General features: G+C 40.1%; 1 protein-coding gene across 1 annotated transcript in view; it reads left to right on the forward strand.

Moving 5' to 3' along the window:
- The window catches only part of RAB6B (RAB6B, member RAS oncogene family), a 174,418-nt gene that overhangs the window by 100,464 nt on the left and 58,475 nt on the right, over nucleotides 1-15,479 (forward strand). Inside the window, exon 2 of the mRNA XM_069108717.1 lies at nucleotides 7,624-7,682. Within this exon, the coding sequence (XP_068964818.1) occupies nucleotides 7,624-7,682 (59 nt within the window). The remainder of the gene's footprint in view (nucleotides 1-7,623; nucleotides 7,683-15,479) is intronic.

Genomic DNA, 15,479 nt, shown 5'->3' on the forward strand with positions numbered 1-15,479 from the left:
CTCTCTCTCTCTCTCTCTCTCTCTTTCTGTCCCTATCTCTCCCTCCCTCCCTCCCTCCCTCCCCCCTCTCTCTTCCCCCTCTATCTCTCTGCCTCCTCTTTCTGTCTCTGTCTCTCTGTCTGTCTCCTCTCTCTCTCTCCCCTCCTCTTTACCCCTCCCCCTTTCTCTGTCTCTCCCTCCCCCCTCTCTCTGTCTCTCTCTGTCTCCTCTCTCTGTCTCTCTCTTTCTATCTGTTTCTGTCTCTCTGTCCCTTTTCCTCTCCCTCTCCTCCTTCCTCTTCCTTTCTGTGTGTATATACATGTGTATATACACACATGCGTGCATATACATACATATATGAGCCTAGGAAAAATCCAGACCAAGGGGCATGAGAGATTTGAGAAAGGAGACCTCATTTTTGGCTGGGAAGACCAAGGAAGGGGCACTTGATCTGGGTCTTATAGGAAGGCAAGGACTATAGGATCATAGATGTTGAGTAGGAAGGAACTTTCAGAGACCGTTAGTTCAATTCCCTCACTTAATAGATGAGAAATTGATAGCCCAGGAAAGGTCACTGCTGCAAGTATCTGAAGTGGGTGGGCTTTGAACCCAAGTCTATCACTCTATTTACTTACTATTCATGACTTCATCATCCCCTTTCACTCTGAGTTAAGTTGAATTCCATCTCTCTTTCACCATTCCTCCCATCCAATATGCTACAACTTTCACTTCTCACTAATCATTTATCTCCAGTTTTACCAAGGAAAAGACTTCAGAAAAAAATTCTGTTACTGCCTTAGAATAATGTGGGTCAAGTTAACTGAGGATGACTTTCTTGTCAGAGTTATTGACCCAGAGGACACTGCTGAAGGACTGACTGGGAAAACTCAGTCTCCTGATCACCTGAGATTTCCATGTCGCAGATCCTTATAAAAACCCTGCAAACATCAGGTCTACTTGACAAAATAGAGTTTTCTTAGAGGCTGTTAGGTGGCTCTACAGCGCTGAACCTGGTCAGGAAGAACTGAGTTCCAAACATTTACTGGTCGTGTGACCCTGAGCAAGTCACCATCTCTGTCAGCCTCAGTTTCTTCCTCTGTGATATGAGGAATCCTATTCATAGATTTAAGAACTGGAAGGGTTCTTAGAGGCCATCAAATCTAATCTCTCCCCTTCCCCCAATCCCATCATACTGAGGGTAAGTGGCTTGGTTGAGTTTACAGAGGTAATAAGGGACAGAGATGGAATTTTAACTCAGATTTCCTGACTCCAAATCCAGGACTGTGCATTGTATCTTGGTAGCCCTTCCTTTTGTTTTGTGTTCTCTCGAGGTCCTGCCCTCACTAAGCTGTCCTGTTGGAAAGCAATCTCATAAACAGATTCATTGTAAGGTGTTAATGGATGATAATGGCTTAATAGCTTACCTCTGCCAGACATATTTGCATTTAAACCGGGGACCCCTGGAGATAGAATGCTTCATTCCTTTGGGATAAGCTTTTGTGATGAAATCCCATGCTGTGTCAGGCCAGTGGGTGAGATATTCTGGGGTAGAAGAACTTGACAGTTTTACTTAATGTATACACATCACCCCAGAAGAGAATACTTGTTTTAGGGTTATCTGGGAAATATTCGTGGACCATCTTAGTTCCATGCAGCATTTTTCTAAACAGACTGCAAATATCTTTACTGTTTTTCCTTTCATCAGTTTTGGTTTTCCCCAGCAGGAGGACCCATTTATGTTGTCTGAGTTACAAATACCTAGTGCAGTCTCCACAGGCAGGCAGCTTCTCAAGGGGTGGGAGGTGGGATCAAGCTTAGTTGCTAACATTCAGAAAGACAGTGCTATCTGTCCACACAGGCAGGCAGCTGGCTTGGGCTTCATGGCTTCACGGCTTGTTCTCTCTATACTAGTGCAGGCTCTGTGGGTAGGCAAAGAAGTGATTTGATTAAAAAGAATAATAAAAGGGGCTTTACATACATTAGCTCATTTGAACCCCAACAAGAGCCCTGTGAGGGGCTTGTGATATTATTATTGTTCCCATTTTATAGATGAGAAACCATAGGTCCAAGGAAATGAAATGATTTGCTTGAGGCCACAGAGCTAGTAAATATCTGAGGCAAGATTCAAACTCAGATCTTCCTGATTCCAAATTTAATTCTCTACCCTTTGTCCCCTGGTCCCTTCCTATTTTCCCAGTGTTTTTACAAACCTTACCACCCTCCACTTACTCTAAGATCCAGTGACAATGACCTCCCTGTGGTTCCTTCCACACAGTCCTCCAACTTGCCCCACTCAAAGCATTTTCTCTAGCTGGAATGCTTATCTCCATTGCTTGGCTTCCCTGGCTCCCTTAGGTTCCAGCTGAAGTCCTCTGCGAGAAGCCTTTCCCAATCCCCCCGAATTTTAGTTCCTTCTCTCAGAGACCAGCCTCGATTTATCTTGCACATATTTTGTTTGTACACATGACTGCACTGGGTCCTCCATTACTGTCTCTGTTAAACTATAAACTACCTGAGAGCAAGGACTTTATGTTTTCTTTTCCTTTCTTTGTATCTCCAGCCTTAGTACGGTGCCTGGCACATGGTGCTTAATAAATTCTAGTTGACTGACTGACTCTATCCATTATACCACCATTTATATCCTGTGTCTATTATATCACCTAGCTACCAGACCAGTCCAATCCAGAAACCTACCAAAATCCCTCCAACACCACAATAAACATGCCAACCAACTATGTGGGTACCACCATACTGAGCCTCCTGATCGCTACTGAGATTTGTCTAACTTGACCACTTCAGGACAGACACTCTGCCCATCCACTTTATAGGACCAAATGATGGCCAATCAACAATCACTAAACCATTGGTCCACCAGTATCCTTTCTACTTCCACAGATTCCCTAGACCCTGAAAATTCTTATGGCATAATGTGCTACTCTTTCAATATGGAGGTGCTGGGATTGGCGGCACCTCTTAGTCTTGCCTGGACCCAATCTCCTGCCATGTAATGTGGAGAATGAGATGCAGAGTCAGCTGAGAACACCTAGACAAACATTTTAATAGTCCCCTTACAAGGAAGCATGTTCCAGTGGAAAGAATATTGGCTTTAGTGTTAGAAAACACTAGGGTCTTAGGTTTTTCCTCTTGGGTCAGCTACTTATTAACTCTGTGACCTTGGATGAATCTTAATCTCTTTGAGCCTATTTTCCTCTCTGTAAAAGAGAGACAACAAAATTTGTGCCTGCACCTTGCAGCATTGTTGTGAGATGATGCTTGTGAAGTACCGGGTGAACCTTAAGGTGTTATATAAATATAATCTATTTATGATTCACTTTAGAATTACATGAAATGTTTCCACAGGCCATTGCGTTGTAAGTGAAAAGCAGCAATTTTCATATACTAAGTCCGATGGCACTTTCATAGGCAAGGCATCATCTCTGAAAGGAAATTCATAGCCTTGTCTGAAAGCATCTCTAGGGGACATGCCAGACAAAAGATGCATGTGGATGTAAAACCTAGGGTGTGCCCCTCTCACACATCGATGGAATCTTCAGAATAGCTACCCTGTGTTCAAACTATTCTGTGGGTCCTAAAAACCATGAACCACTTGTGATGAATTTTTTACCCTAATTTAGAAAGGGAATGTACTTAGTTGAAAATATAGATATTTAATGAAATAACATAGTAAGAAAAGTAGTAATAGAACTCCCCCCTCCCCCAAAGCCATCTTTGGGAAGAGTAAGCATGTATGGGGATGAAATGTGAGGGTCATATCCATGTATGTATCATCAGGACACATTTGTGGAGAGGAAACTCAGTTTCTGATACTATGGGCCCACTGATGTCATCATACAGATGTTTCTGCTAAGCACAATAAAAGCTCTCCATGGTTTCTTCATTACTGGTGACTGAGGAGTGCTTAGTCTCAGCTGGTGTTACTTGTGGCCACTGCTGGGCAGGTAGTCTCTGCTGGGCACTGCTCCCTGGGACTAGCTGTGGAGGGGCTAGAAAACTGTTCTCTGATAAGGAAGGGCTGACAGCTCTTTGGATGTAGCCACCACTTTTAGTTTACAAAAGTCAGACCCAGTGCCCCTCCCCCAGGCTAAGATTAAGTCTTCACTATTTAACACTCATGTCTGGAGATTGCAGCCCTTTTCTATCTCACTTAGGGTTAGAAATTCCCAAGATGCTTCCTGGCTTAGCATGCAAATGAATTTGAGTCAGAACAAAAGGTAAGTGATGAGGCAAGATCATTGTCTCAAGCACCAAGCCACATTTCTGACTTTATTATGTGTATCTGTCAGCCACAAAACTGGTGCTTTATTCCAGTTTGGGGAAAAAAAAAAATCTTCCCTCTCCCTACATGACAATGAAGGAGGTCCTTATTATTGCTTCTGGTTACTTCATGGCATAATCACCATGATGAACACACGTGCCCCTTAGGAGTGGGTTTAAGGAGATGACCTAATATCCCATTTCCACCCCCACGAAATGTCCCTCTAGGATGCAGTAGGGTTGTAGTGAGGCTCTCATCGGAGCCTTGCTCTGATCTGTCTCAGGAGATTTACAATAATCTTCCTTTTGCTGAGTCATCCCAGGCCTCTAGAAATTCAGCAGGAGCCATCCCCTGGCCCTCTTGGTCCTTAACCAGCCTGCACAGCAGAGATAAATCATCCTCTAATTCCACCAAACAGTACTCTGTACTTTGATGGGACAATCAATTGCTTATGGACTTCCCAAGGGATTTCTTGGTTTCTATGTATCTGTACTCTATAAAGCAGACATTTTTCCTACGTATTTTTTTCTTTTCTCATTGGATGCTGAGGACTTCCTGTGGGAAATTTATCTTCCTTAAGGATTCCAGTCTTGGAATAATGAAACATTAAAAAAAAAAAGAAGGACAAATTGGCTTCCAGATTATGCTCAATTAAGGGAAAATATTTGCAAATCAATATGAATACATTATACAGCATCCCAAAAATCTTAGTGCAGTTTTAAACTTTAATAACCTAAAGCTTTAATAACTTAAAATTTCACTAAGACTTTTGGAACCCCCTGTACATATAAATAAAAAGTGTTATGTATTCATATGTATATGTTATACATAAGAATTTTAAAACCTACTAATGCTGATTTTCAAGAATAGTCTACTTATTTTATTTTTCAGTCCAGATTTATGATTTCATCAGGTGTGGGTAATTCCCAGTATGGAAACTCCCTCCAGTGATGAAAACAAGCAACTTCTATGCTTTATTCTCTATGTGCTCTCAAGTATCTAGGCCATTGAGACATTAAGTGTTTTGTCCATGGTCATATGGGCAACTAGGTGGCACAGGGGACAGAGTGTCAGACCTAGAGTCAGGAGGACTTATGTTTCTGAGTTCAAATCTGACCTCAGACACTTACTAGCCATGTGACCTTCGGCAAGTCACTTCACCCTGTTTGCCTCGGTTTCCTCATTGTAAAATGAGCTGGAGAAGGAAATGGACAAGCACTCCAGGATCTCTGCCAAGAAACCCCAGATGAGGTCATGAAGGGTCAGACATGACTGAAGAACAGCTCCCCAAAGTCAGACTTCAGAAAAGCATTTATTTGCAGAACAAGATTTAGAATTGGCAGGAACCTTACAGGTGACCTAGATGAGGCCCCACTTATTTTACAGGTAAGGAAATGGGCCCGGAATGATTAAATGATTTTCCTGGGGTCACAGGGATAGAAGTTGCACCGAACAGATTAGAACTCAGGTCTTTTGTTTCCCAATCCAACATTCTTGCCATTGCCCCATTCTCTAGCCTGCTTGGCCTAGACTTTGAATGTGCTGTGCAGATGAATTTAGACCCTGAGCCTAACAGGAATAAAGCTCTCGGGTGGGGGAGGGGAGATATTAAAAATGAAAAAAAATTATCTATGTCCTCCCTGTGAGATTACTCTCAATCTGTCCTGTATGTATCTTATTTGTACCTAGTTGTTTTCATGTTGTTTCCCCTAGTTAGTCTGTGAGGTCCTTGAGAGCCAGGACTGGTTTTGGTCAAGCAAGAAGCATTACCCACCCCTACCCCTACCCCGGCCAAAAAATCCAATTGGATAGCATAATTTACATCTTGAAAAAAAGTTGTGGACCTGAGCTCTGTTGTTGCTGAGTCATGTCTGACTCTTTGTCAACCCCATTTGAGGTTTTCTTGGCAAAGATACTGGAATGGTTTGTCATTGCCTTTTCCAGGAAACTGAGGCAAAGTTAAGTGACTTGCCCAGGGTCACACAGCTAGTAAGTGTCTGAGGCTAGATTTGAACTCAGACCTTTGCTCACTCTGTCCACTGCACCACCTACCCTGCTACCAGGACCCGAGCTCTACTCCCATTTAAATTCTGTTGTGCTTACAAAACCTCATTCCCAACTAACTGAATCTGGTTTGGTAAAGAGAAGTGAAAACTTACTTAAATGCTACATCCAAATCAGAACTGACTACACCCTTTCCTTTGTCTGCCTCTATTTCGTGGAGTTCTCGCTGGTAGCAAATTGAATGAAGTCAGAGTTTGTTTCTACACTTCTACCAAAACAGGTACTTTCTCTGAGGGTGGCCATTAAACAGTGGTTCTCAAAGGTTATTCTGTTTTGCTTGGTATGTCCTATGAAATCTGGGATATTACGTTACTGTAGATAAGAGAAAATTTATAAATAGTTTTGCTTAATATGTATCTTACATGCCCAGAAAATGTGGTATATACACGTAATACTCATAAAACAAACAAAAGTTTTTCATACAATGTACTCTAACCTCAGAACACCTCATACCTTAAACTCATGAAGAACTCAACAAGATGACTGGTATATATATGTATGTATGTATTTTGGAGGGGGGAAGGCAGAGCAGTTCTGGTTAAGTGACTTGCCAAAGGTGACCCAGCTTGTTAAGTGTCAAGTGTCTGAGGCTGGATTTGAACTCAGGTTTTCCTGACTTCTGGGCTGGTGCTCTATTCACTGCACCACCTAGCTGCCCCAATGGCTATTTTTAAATGTCACCAACTTAACAAATTCAGTGTGCTGTGATTCCTCCAGCCAAAGAATACTGTATCAGGAACAAAAAAAAAAAGTTGGAGAACCAATGTTAGTAAACTTTTAACACTAGCTTGGGAGTCCAAGGACCCAGGTTAGAATTCTGGCTTTGCCACTGACCTGCAGAACCTGGAGCAGGTCATATCATCTCACTTTTCTGGGCCTGAGTTTTCCTTCTATGTAAAATGAAAGGGTAAAATTATTCTTTTAGCTCAAAAATACTACGACTTAGTTGGCTTCCAAACGAGATCATCTTGAGCCTTCTGAATTTCTTCTAGATTGAGGATTCTTTGAAAAAATCTTAGACTTTCAAGGAGAAGACAGCTCCCTTAACTCTGAGAGCCTCTCTGTTACTAGAAGTTTTTAGGGAAAATTTTGGCATCTCTGTGGGTCTCCCTTCTGAATAGTCTGAATTGTGGCGAGGGTGGGATAGATGCTTTTGGTTTTCATCATTCAATTCAATTCTGTTCTGTCTGGGATTTAGCCCCAGCAAGGATTGGTATTTCTCTCACTGAAAAGGCATTTTTAAAAATAGAAATAAAGAACTTAGCTTTGGAATGCTTTAGCTGAAATATTTTCTTGTTTTACAGTTGGCAAGACATCTCTGATTACACGGTTCATGTATGACAGCTTTGACAATACATACCAGGTGAGGTCCTTTACCCCTTCAGATGAGGTAAGGCATGGAAAGTCCTTGGTGACTAGGAAGTACCATATGAACATGATTCAATATTCCATGTTTTTGTTATTATATCCTATCATGTTATATCACTTCGTAATATTGTGTTATACTATATCTCATATTAAATCATATGTTGTATCACATGTTATATTATATCACATAATATATCTTGTATTATATTATACTATACAATGTTATATCATTATATCTTATATTGTCATATATCCTATTATGTTACATTCTGTTACATTACATTACATATAGTATATTATATATCCTAGCTTATATGATATCATTATGTTTCAAACAAAAATACATTTTAAAATATGCTCAAAATCATATTGCCATAGTGTACTGTATTTTATGTCATCTCAACATATCATATCATGTAATGTCATGCTATGCCATTCTATGTTATGTTTTCTTATGTTATCTATTTAAGTGACTAATCCTTTACTGGGTAATAGAAACACAAATTCTAAATTCAATGTCATTCAGGAGACTTTTCCTTAGTTCCCAACATGTGATCAAAGAAAATGATGGAATTTCTTTCCTTAGAGATATTACAAACCAAGATGAACACATATGTTTCTGCAATGTGTTAGGTGTCATCCTGTTTTGGGGCAAGAGTTTGGATTAAGTGACCTCTAAAGTGAACAGAGGGTGCTCTGATGACCACTTAGGGTCCATAAAGATTACCCCAATGGTCTATGGGGTTTTTCTCTTGTAATATAATATTACTTCTTTTATCAAACATTATTTGATTCACAGAAGTGAATTTTCCAGATAAATAAAGCTTAACCTTGAAATACCAAAATGTGTTTTACTTTAATTAAACAATTATGAAATCTTTCTAAAATATTTTAATGATTTCTTAAACAGAAGACACTAAACATATTTTTAAAATGTATTTATTCTTATTCTGAACTTAACAGATCCCAAATAAAATATGCATTTTTGTTAACATTTTTATTTTCCTCCTCTTCCTCTTAACACCCCACATTGGAAAAAAGAAAAGCCTTTGTAACAAGTATACATAGTCAAACAAAATAAATTCCCACCTTAGTTGCATCTGAAAATTTATGTATTATTTTATACCTTGAGCCCATTACCTCTGTCAAAAGGTAAATAGCACACTCCATCATCAGTCCTCTGAAATCGTGGTTGAGCATTGCATTAATCAACATTCTTAAGTCTTTCAAAGTTGCTTTTCTTTCTAATGCTTTGTAACTATATAAAAGATTCCTTCACTCTGCGTTAGGTCACACACATCTTCCCAGATTTCTCTATAACCATCTGTTTATTTTTTGTGGTACAATAATATTTCTTTTAATAATAAACTTTAATAATAATAATAAAATTTGATAAACAAGTAAAATTTGTTTAGCTCTTTCCCAATAGAATTTTCAGTTCTTTATTACTATAAAAATAGCTGCTATAAATAATTTGTAGCATATAAATTATATATAAATAAATAAATATGGGTCCATCTTCATTCTTTGATCTCTTTGGGATAAAGGCCCAGGAGTGGTATCACTGGGTCAAAGGGTACTCAGAGTTGAGTGACTTTTGCTTTCTAGAATGGCTAGATCAATTCAATAATACACTAGTGTGCCTGCTTCCCCATAGTCCCTCCAGCAATTGTCATTTTCCTTATTTGTCATCTTAGCTAATCTGATGACTGTGAGTTGGAACCTCAGAGTTGCTTTGATTTACATTTCTCTAATTATTAGTGATTTGAAGCCAACATAATTTGTCTTCCTTTTTTAAAATTTGGGATGATCATTAAAAACATCTTGTATTGCCCTGTGAAATATAACAAGTCTATGTCTGTTTTTTTAGTTTTTCTGTCTGCTTCCTTAATCAGGCTATAGCTTCTCCTAGTGTCAATTGCGTATCTATAGCAACCTCTATTCTAGTTGCTGCTCTTAATAAGCTATGGTCTAGACAACCATATGCTCAGGTGTGTTAAATCTTATGTGCTAAAACAGGAGTCAGTAAAGTTATGAGAAGAGATCTAAGGAGTGAATTGTCTGGTGTTGCCCCAGGGGCTTTGAGGCAGCTATTTGGGACACTGAAGGACCTTTTTCTTTCAATTTTGGGTCCAGAGCTGTGTTTAGAAGGGTTTGTAGCATTCCAGACAAAGGAAACAAAAACATGGGAGGTATTATGATGTATATTGGAAAATAGCAATTCCTGAAAAGCTTGAACAGCAATGACTACACAAAGTCAGTGATTGTTGTGTGTTTGATAAACCTTCTGAGCCCTTCTCCATTCACTTGAAGGACCCTGAAAATTATATGTGAATTTTCTGCATTTTACTATATTGCTGTTTTTGCACTCCTAAGATGATGTAATTTCTGTGGCTCTGTAGATAAATGTGATAACTAGGGGAAGGGGAAGAATTTGGAGGAAAAAAACGACTCCAGGGTTTCCTCTAGATTCAGTAACTAGTAAAGTGGTGGTACCATTGACATAAATTAGGGAGATCAGAAGAAATAAGATGATATATTGGACCAGTTAGGTTTGAGGTCCCAGCAGGACATATGGGAAGAGAAATGCAGAATGTAAGTGGAAATCCAAGAGAGCTTGTTTGCTGTAGATTTCCGTAGTGGTGAGAGTTGAAGTCATTGGGAGTTGAATACCAAGGAAGAATGGATGCAGAGTAAAGAGGCCTGAGACCAGAACTCTAGAGAATACACAGAATGAGGGGTGACAGAAGAAAATGAAGGCCTTAGACATGAAGTGATTTAGGAGCCAGGGGATGGAGAGAGAAGTCAGAGAGGTAGGAATGTGGTTTTGCAGAAGCCAAAGGAGGAACAAGTTTCAAGACTAACAGCGTCAAATACTGAAAAAGAGATGAACAAGAGGGAAAACTGAGGAAAGGTCTTTGGTGATTAGGAGGCCAGCAGAGGCCCTCAAGGGAACAGCTTCAGTAGTAAGGTTGAGGTAGGGTAGAAGGTAGATGGGGAAGAGTTGAGAAGGCAGTTGCAAAATGTGACAAAAACATACCTGGCTTCTGGTATTAATTGCTAATTTATTTATTTCTCATTTGTGTTCTGTGAGAAGCAGCATGACTTTTTCCATTAATTTTGATGAATTTTGGAGCATGTGCATATGTTTGGGTGAAGGAAAGGGAGGCACTGGAGAAAGATCAGTAGTTGTTTTTTTTTTCCCCATTTGGAATATAAGCACAGAAAGTTTCATGGAATCCTTAAAGCATCACAAAAACTGGTGTGCTGAGACAGCTCATATTATCTCCCCTGATACAGTGTAAACTCATCCAGGGCAAGGGATGTTTCATTTCCATCTTCGTATCCCTAGAACCTGCACATAGTAGGTATTTAAATGCTTATTGTTTAATTGAGCGATGACAGAAAATTGAGAAGCAGTATTTTCAGGGGTTCTTAATGTGGTATCCTTGAGCTTGGTTGTTTTTTTTTTAATATGAATAACTGTTTCAACAGAATTGGTTTCCTTTGCAATCCTTTGCATTTTATTTTATGCATCTAAAAGTATTATTCTGAGAAGGGGTCTGTAGATTTCACCAGACTGCAGAGGGGACCATGACACAAAAATGATTAAGAATCTCTGGTCTAGTATGATCTTTTTTCTTGGCCACAGATGGAGTTCCTTCAATAACAGGCTATTAGCCTTGTAATTAGTATGGAAGTCCTCTTCTAATTCTGTACTCATATACTCTAGTGTTAATGAATTCTCTTGGGAACCAGAGAAAAGGAGATGGCTTTTTATATTGGTTTACAAGAAGGCTTTGGAAAAAGACCAGGCTCACCCTGGGCCCAACAAGCCACATGTAATCTGTAATTTCGGCTTCCATGTTTTTCCTACAACACCAGCTCCTCTATCCTTCCTGCTCTCCATGTCTCCTGGCTTTCTGAATACCTTGGGCTAAATTCCTCTCTGATAGGGCCAGCTAAGGAAAAATTCAGTGGAAAGTTAAGAAGACTGAGTTAAGACAGAAGCCTTTTTGCAAGACAGTAGAAAAAAAATGTACACAAAAACTTTTCATCCAGCCACACTTTTCCCTCAAGTTAACTCAGCAACAACAACAAAAAAGAAAATAAATCAGCCTGAATCATGGTTGGTGCCTGGTAGGAGGACAATCATCGTTCCCCTCAGCTGCCCCATTGTGTAACAGTCCCTTAAAGGAGGCATTAACTGCACCAGAGAAACAACCTCTTCTAGTGGGAAGAATCCTGGCTTCAGAGCCAAAGGCCCTGGGTTGGAATATTGCCTCTAATTCTAGACCCTAGTCCTAGAGCTGGAAGGGGCTTCTGATCAGTCATCTAATCCAACCTCCTCATTGTAAAACAGAGGAAACTAGGGCCCAGGGAAATGAAACAACTTGCTCAAGGTCACAGAGGCAAAAAAAAAAAAAAAGCAATAAGGAAAAGATCCTTGGACTCCAGAACTCCAATGTTTTTTAGAATACCAATTCTCAGGGCAGCTAAGTGGCTCAATAAATAGAGCACTGGCCCTGAAGTCAGGGGGACCTGAGTTCATATGTGATCTCAGACACTTGTTGTGTGTCCCTGGGCAAGTCACTTAACCCCAATTGTCTCAGAAAGAAAGAAAGAGGGAAAGAAAGAAAGAAAGAGGGAAAGAAAGAAAGAAAGAAAGAAAGAAAGAAAGAAAGAAAGAAAGAAAGAAAGAAAGAAAGAAAGAAAGAAAGAAAGAAAGAAAAATACTAATTCTCCTAACTTGCTTTAAAATTGAAATACATCATTCTACTGCTTTGGGACTAATTTTCATGCTCTATAACATCATCCAGCTGATTAATCTCTAATATCCTATACTTCGGTGAGAGCCCGTGACTTATAATGAGGTAACCAGGTAGCACAGGGGAAAATGCACAGGACTTGGAGACAGAAAGACCTGAATTCAAATTCTGACTCAGTAAACTTAGTAGCTGTGTGACCATGGGCAAGTCACTTAAACTTCTCCCAGACTCAGTTTCCTCATCTGTAAAATGGAGATGAAAATTATAATAGCAGGGTAATTGTAAATGAATCAACACATGTAAAGCACTCTGCAAACCATAAAGTGCTACATAAATGCCACTTAGTGTTATTACACAAACAAGGATGATGTGTAAGTGGCTAGGACTCTATCAGGTAGGCTTTCTGCTTTGTTTAAATTGCCATGGACGTGCTGCTGCATTGTCAGGATTCCTGTTGCTTCTGAGCACTTATTAAAAATATCTCTCCCCACTAGCTGTGTAACCTTGGGCAAGTTACTTAACCCCAATTGCCCTCCAAAAGGCAAAAAAATATATATACATATCTAGCCTTGGCTTAGGGGTTTCTTTTTTTTCTTTAGCATTCCCATTTTTGGTCACTGCAGTGATTTCCTGCAGCTGAGTTCTGCCCCGGAGAGCACTGCTGAAATAAAAAGGCCAACTCATCCTTTGTGTGTTTACCAGCACAGCAATATCAAGTTGGTATTGAGATCTGGCTTAGGAGATCTGGGTTCTTTCTTGTGCTACCTTTGCCACCATTGGCTTTGTGATATTGGGGAAATAGCCTCCCCAAGTTTCAGTTTCTTTATCAGTAAAAGTGGTGGTTTGGGCTAAATCATCTCCCTTCTTTCAGGTCTTATAGTCTATGGTTATGATTTTGTATATTTAGCTTAAGACTGGGATCTGGAACTGGAGATCTGGGTTCTTTCTGGACCTGCCTCCCCCACCAAATGTCTATGTAGAGATTTAAGTGGAGCTGGGCAGAAGCAAGTTTCTGAAGGAGGTGAAGTTTATCTTAATCTAGCTAGCTAGCTAACACATCTCATTTCAATATATTTTCTCCCTCCTCCCCATGAAAGTAACTTCCTTTCTTTCTCTCTTTTTTGCCTCTTTCTCCCTTTCTTCCCTCTCTTTCTTCTATTGCTCTGTTTCTTTGATTATGTCTCTCTGTCTCTGTCTCCATGTGTCTTTGTCTCTGTCTCTCTATTTCTCTGTCTCTTTGTGTGTCTGTCTGTCTCTGTCTTCCTGCTTCTCTGACTATGTCCCTGTCTCTGTCTCTTGTCTGTCTCTTTCTCTCTCTCTTTTTCCTTTCTCTTTCTCAAATTTTCTTCTCTCTTTTCCTCGCTTTTTCTTCTCTCCACCTCCATTTCTCTGTCTCTCTTTCTGTGTGTCATTCTCTGCCTCTATGTGTGTGTGTGTATGTGTGTGTCTGTCTCTGTCTCTCTGTGTGTCATTCTCTGCCTCTATGTGTGTGTGTGTGTGTCTGTCTCTGTCTCTCTTTCTCTTCTCTCACTGTCTGGCTCTCTCACACACACTCTCACCCAGATATTCAGTGTCCTCTTCTTCATTATCTTCAGCTCTTTTCTACTTTCTACGACTGCCATCCAAACGGGCCAGAAAAGGTATAATAAATTGATTCACACCATAACTTACATGATAGGTAGGGAATGTTCTAATCAGACTCTCTCAGACCCTCTCATATTCTTGACCCATATAATATGTACCACCCAACATCAGAAAGTGCTTTGAGGTACCAGCCACAGCTGCCAGTTCTTTCCATAGACTCTGTGGCAACTGCTGTGGTTTGTCCCCTTTATAGGTAATGTCCCAGATTCTTAGTTTAGGAAAGGACTCTTTAGCCTTTTTTGAGCCATGGATCTCTTTGGCAATCTGATGAAATTATAGATCCATTTTCAGAATATTTTTTAAATGCACAAAAATAAAATATATAGGATAACAAAGGAAACTAATTATATTAAAATATAGTAATAAAAAATTAAATGCAAGTTCAGGGACTTCAGATTAAGCTCTCTTGGTCCCAGGTTTGGTATGAATTAATCAGTTAGATCATGGCTCAGCCCCCATCCAACCTCTTCCCCTTTGCCCATCCTTGTTGTGTTTCTATTAAGTTTGTACACAGGCAGATTTGCATACAACTCTTACATCAGCTTTATTAGGAATGAATAAAAGCAAATAGCATCAATGCAATCAGCAGACACAGTCCTCCTCCTATCAGGCATCAATTGTTCAGTAGATCAAAAACCTGGAATTTCGTTCTTCTCCTGCTCCATCCCTCCTTACACATGACCAACAATGAACTGGCAAGGACATTTGCTGAGGGTTTTGTCACTCACAGCAAAGCCTCTCCAAGAAGATCCATGTCTGCATTTCTAGCTACTAGAATTCCATTGATGCAATGCCAAACGCTCCATTTTTCAAGTAAGAGGGTACCCCAGGTCTTCAGCTTTCTCAAGTGTGTCTCTTTTCATGGTATCTACACCCTTATCACACCAGGGAACTGTTAGGAGATGGAGTGAAGATTCCTTTCATCAGGCCATCAGCTGTCTGAGTTGTCCTTTCTAATCCTTCCCAGGCACCAGGAGAGGGAAGATACATGCCCTTCTAGCAAGGTGCTATGTGCTCTCCTCAACCCCTCTTATTCAAAATTAATCCCTTTTACATCCCCTTCCCCAGCTTCCTCCATCATCACAGTGATTTTTTTTTTTTGAGGGCAGGGTGCATTTTTTTTTTGGAAGGCAGGGCAATTTGGGTTAAGCAACTTGCCCAAGGTCACACGGCTAGTTTTGTGTCAAGTGTCTGAGGTCAGATTTGAACTCAAGTCCTCTTGACTCCAGGGCCAGTGCTCTATTCACTGTTCCACCTAGCTGCCGCATGGGACTTAACTCTTAAAAGTTCCCTTATGCCCAGGGTTCTAGGGAAAAAGCACAGATATTATACTGAGAGTTTAAAGTCCCACCCCTCCCAGAGGTGTTTTTATAGGAAAC

This window comes from Petaurus breviceps, unplaced genomic scaffold, assembly GCF_028583685.1.
Source record: "Petaurus breviceps papuanus isolate PSGF00001 unplaced genomic scaffold, PetGlider_PUasm1.0 90424, whole genome shotgun sequence".
NCBI lineage: Eukaryota > Metazoa > Chordata > Mammalia > Diprotodontia > Petauridae > Petaurus > Petaurus breviceps.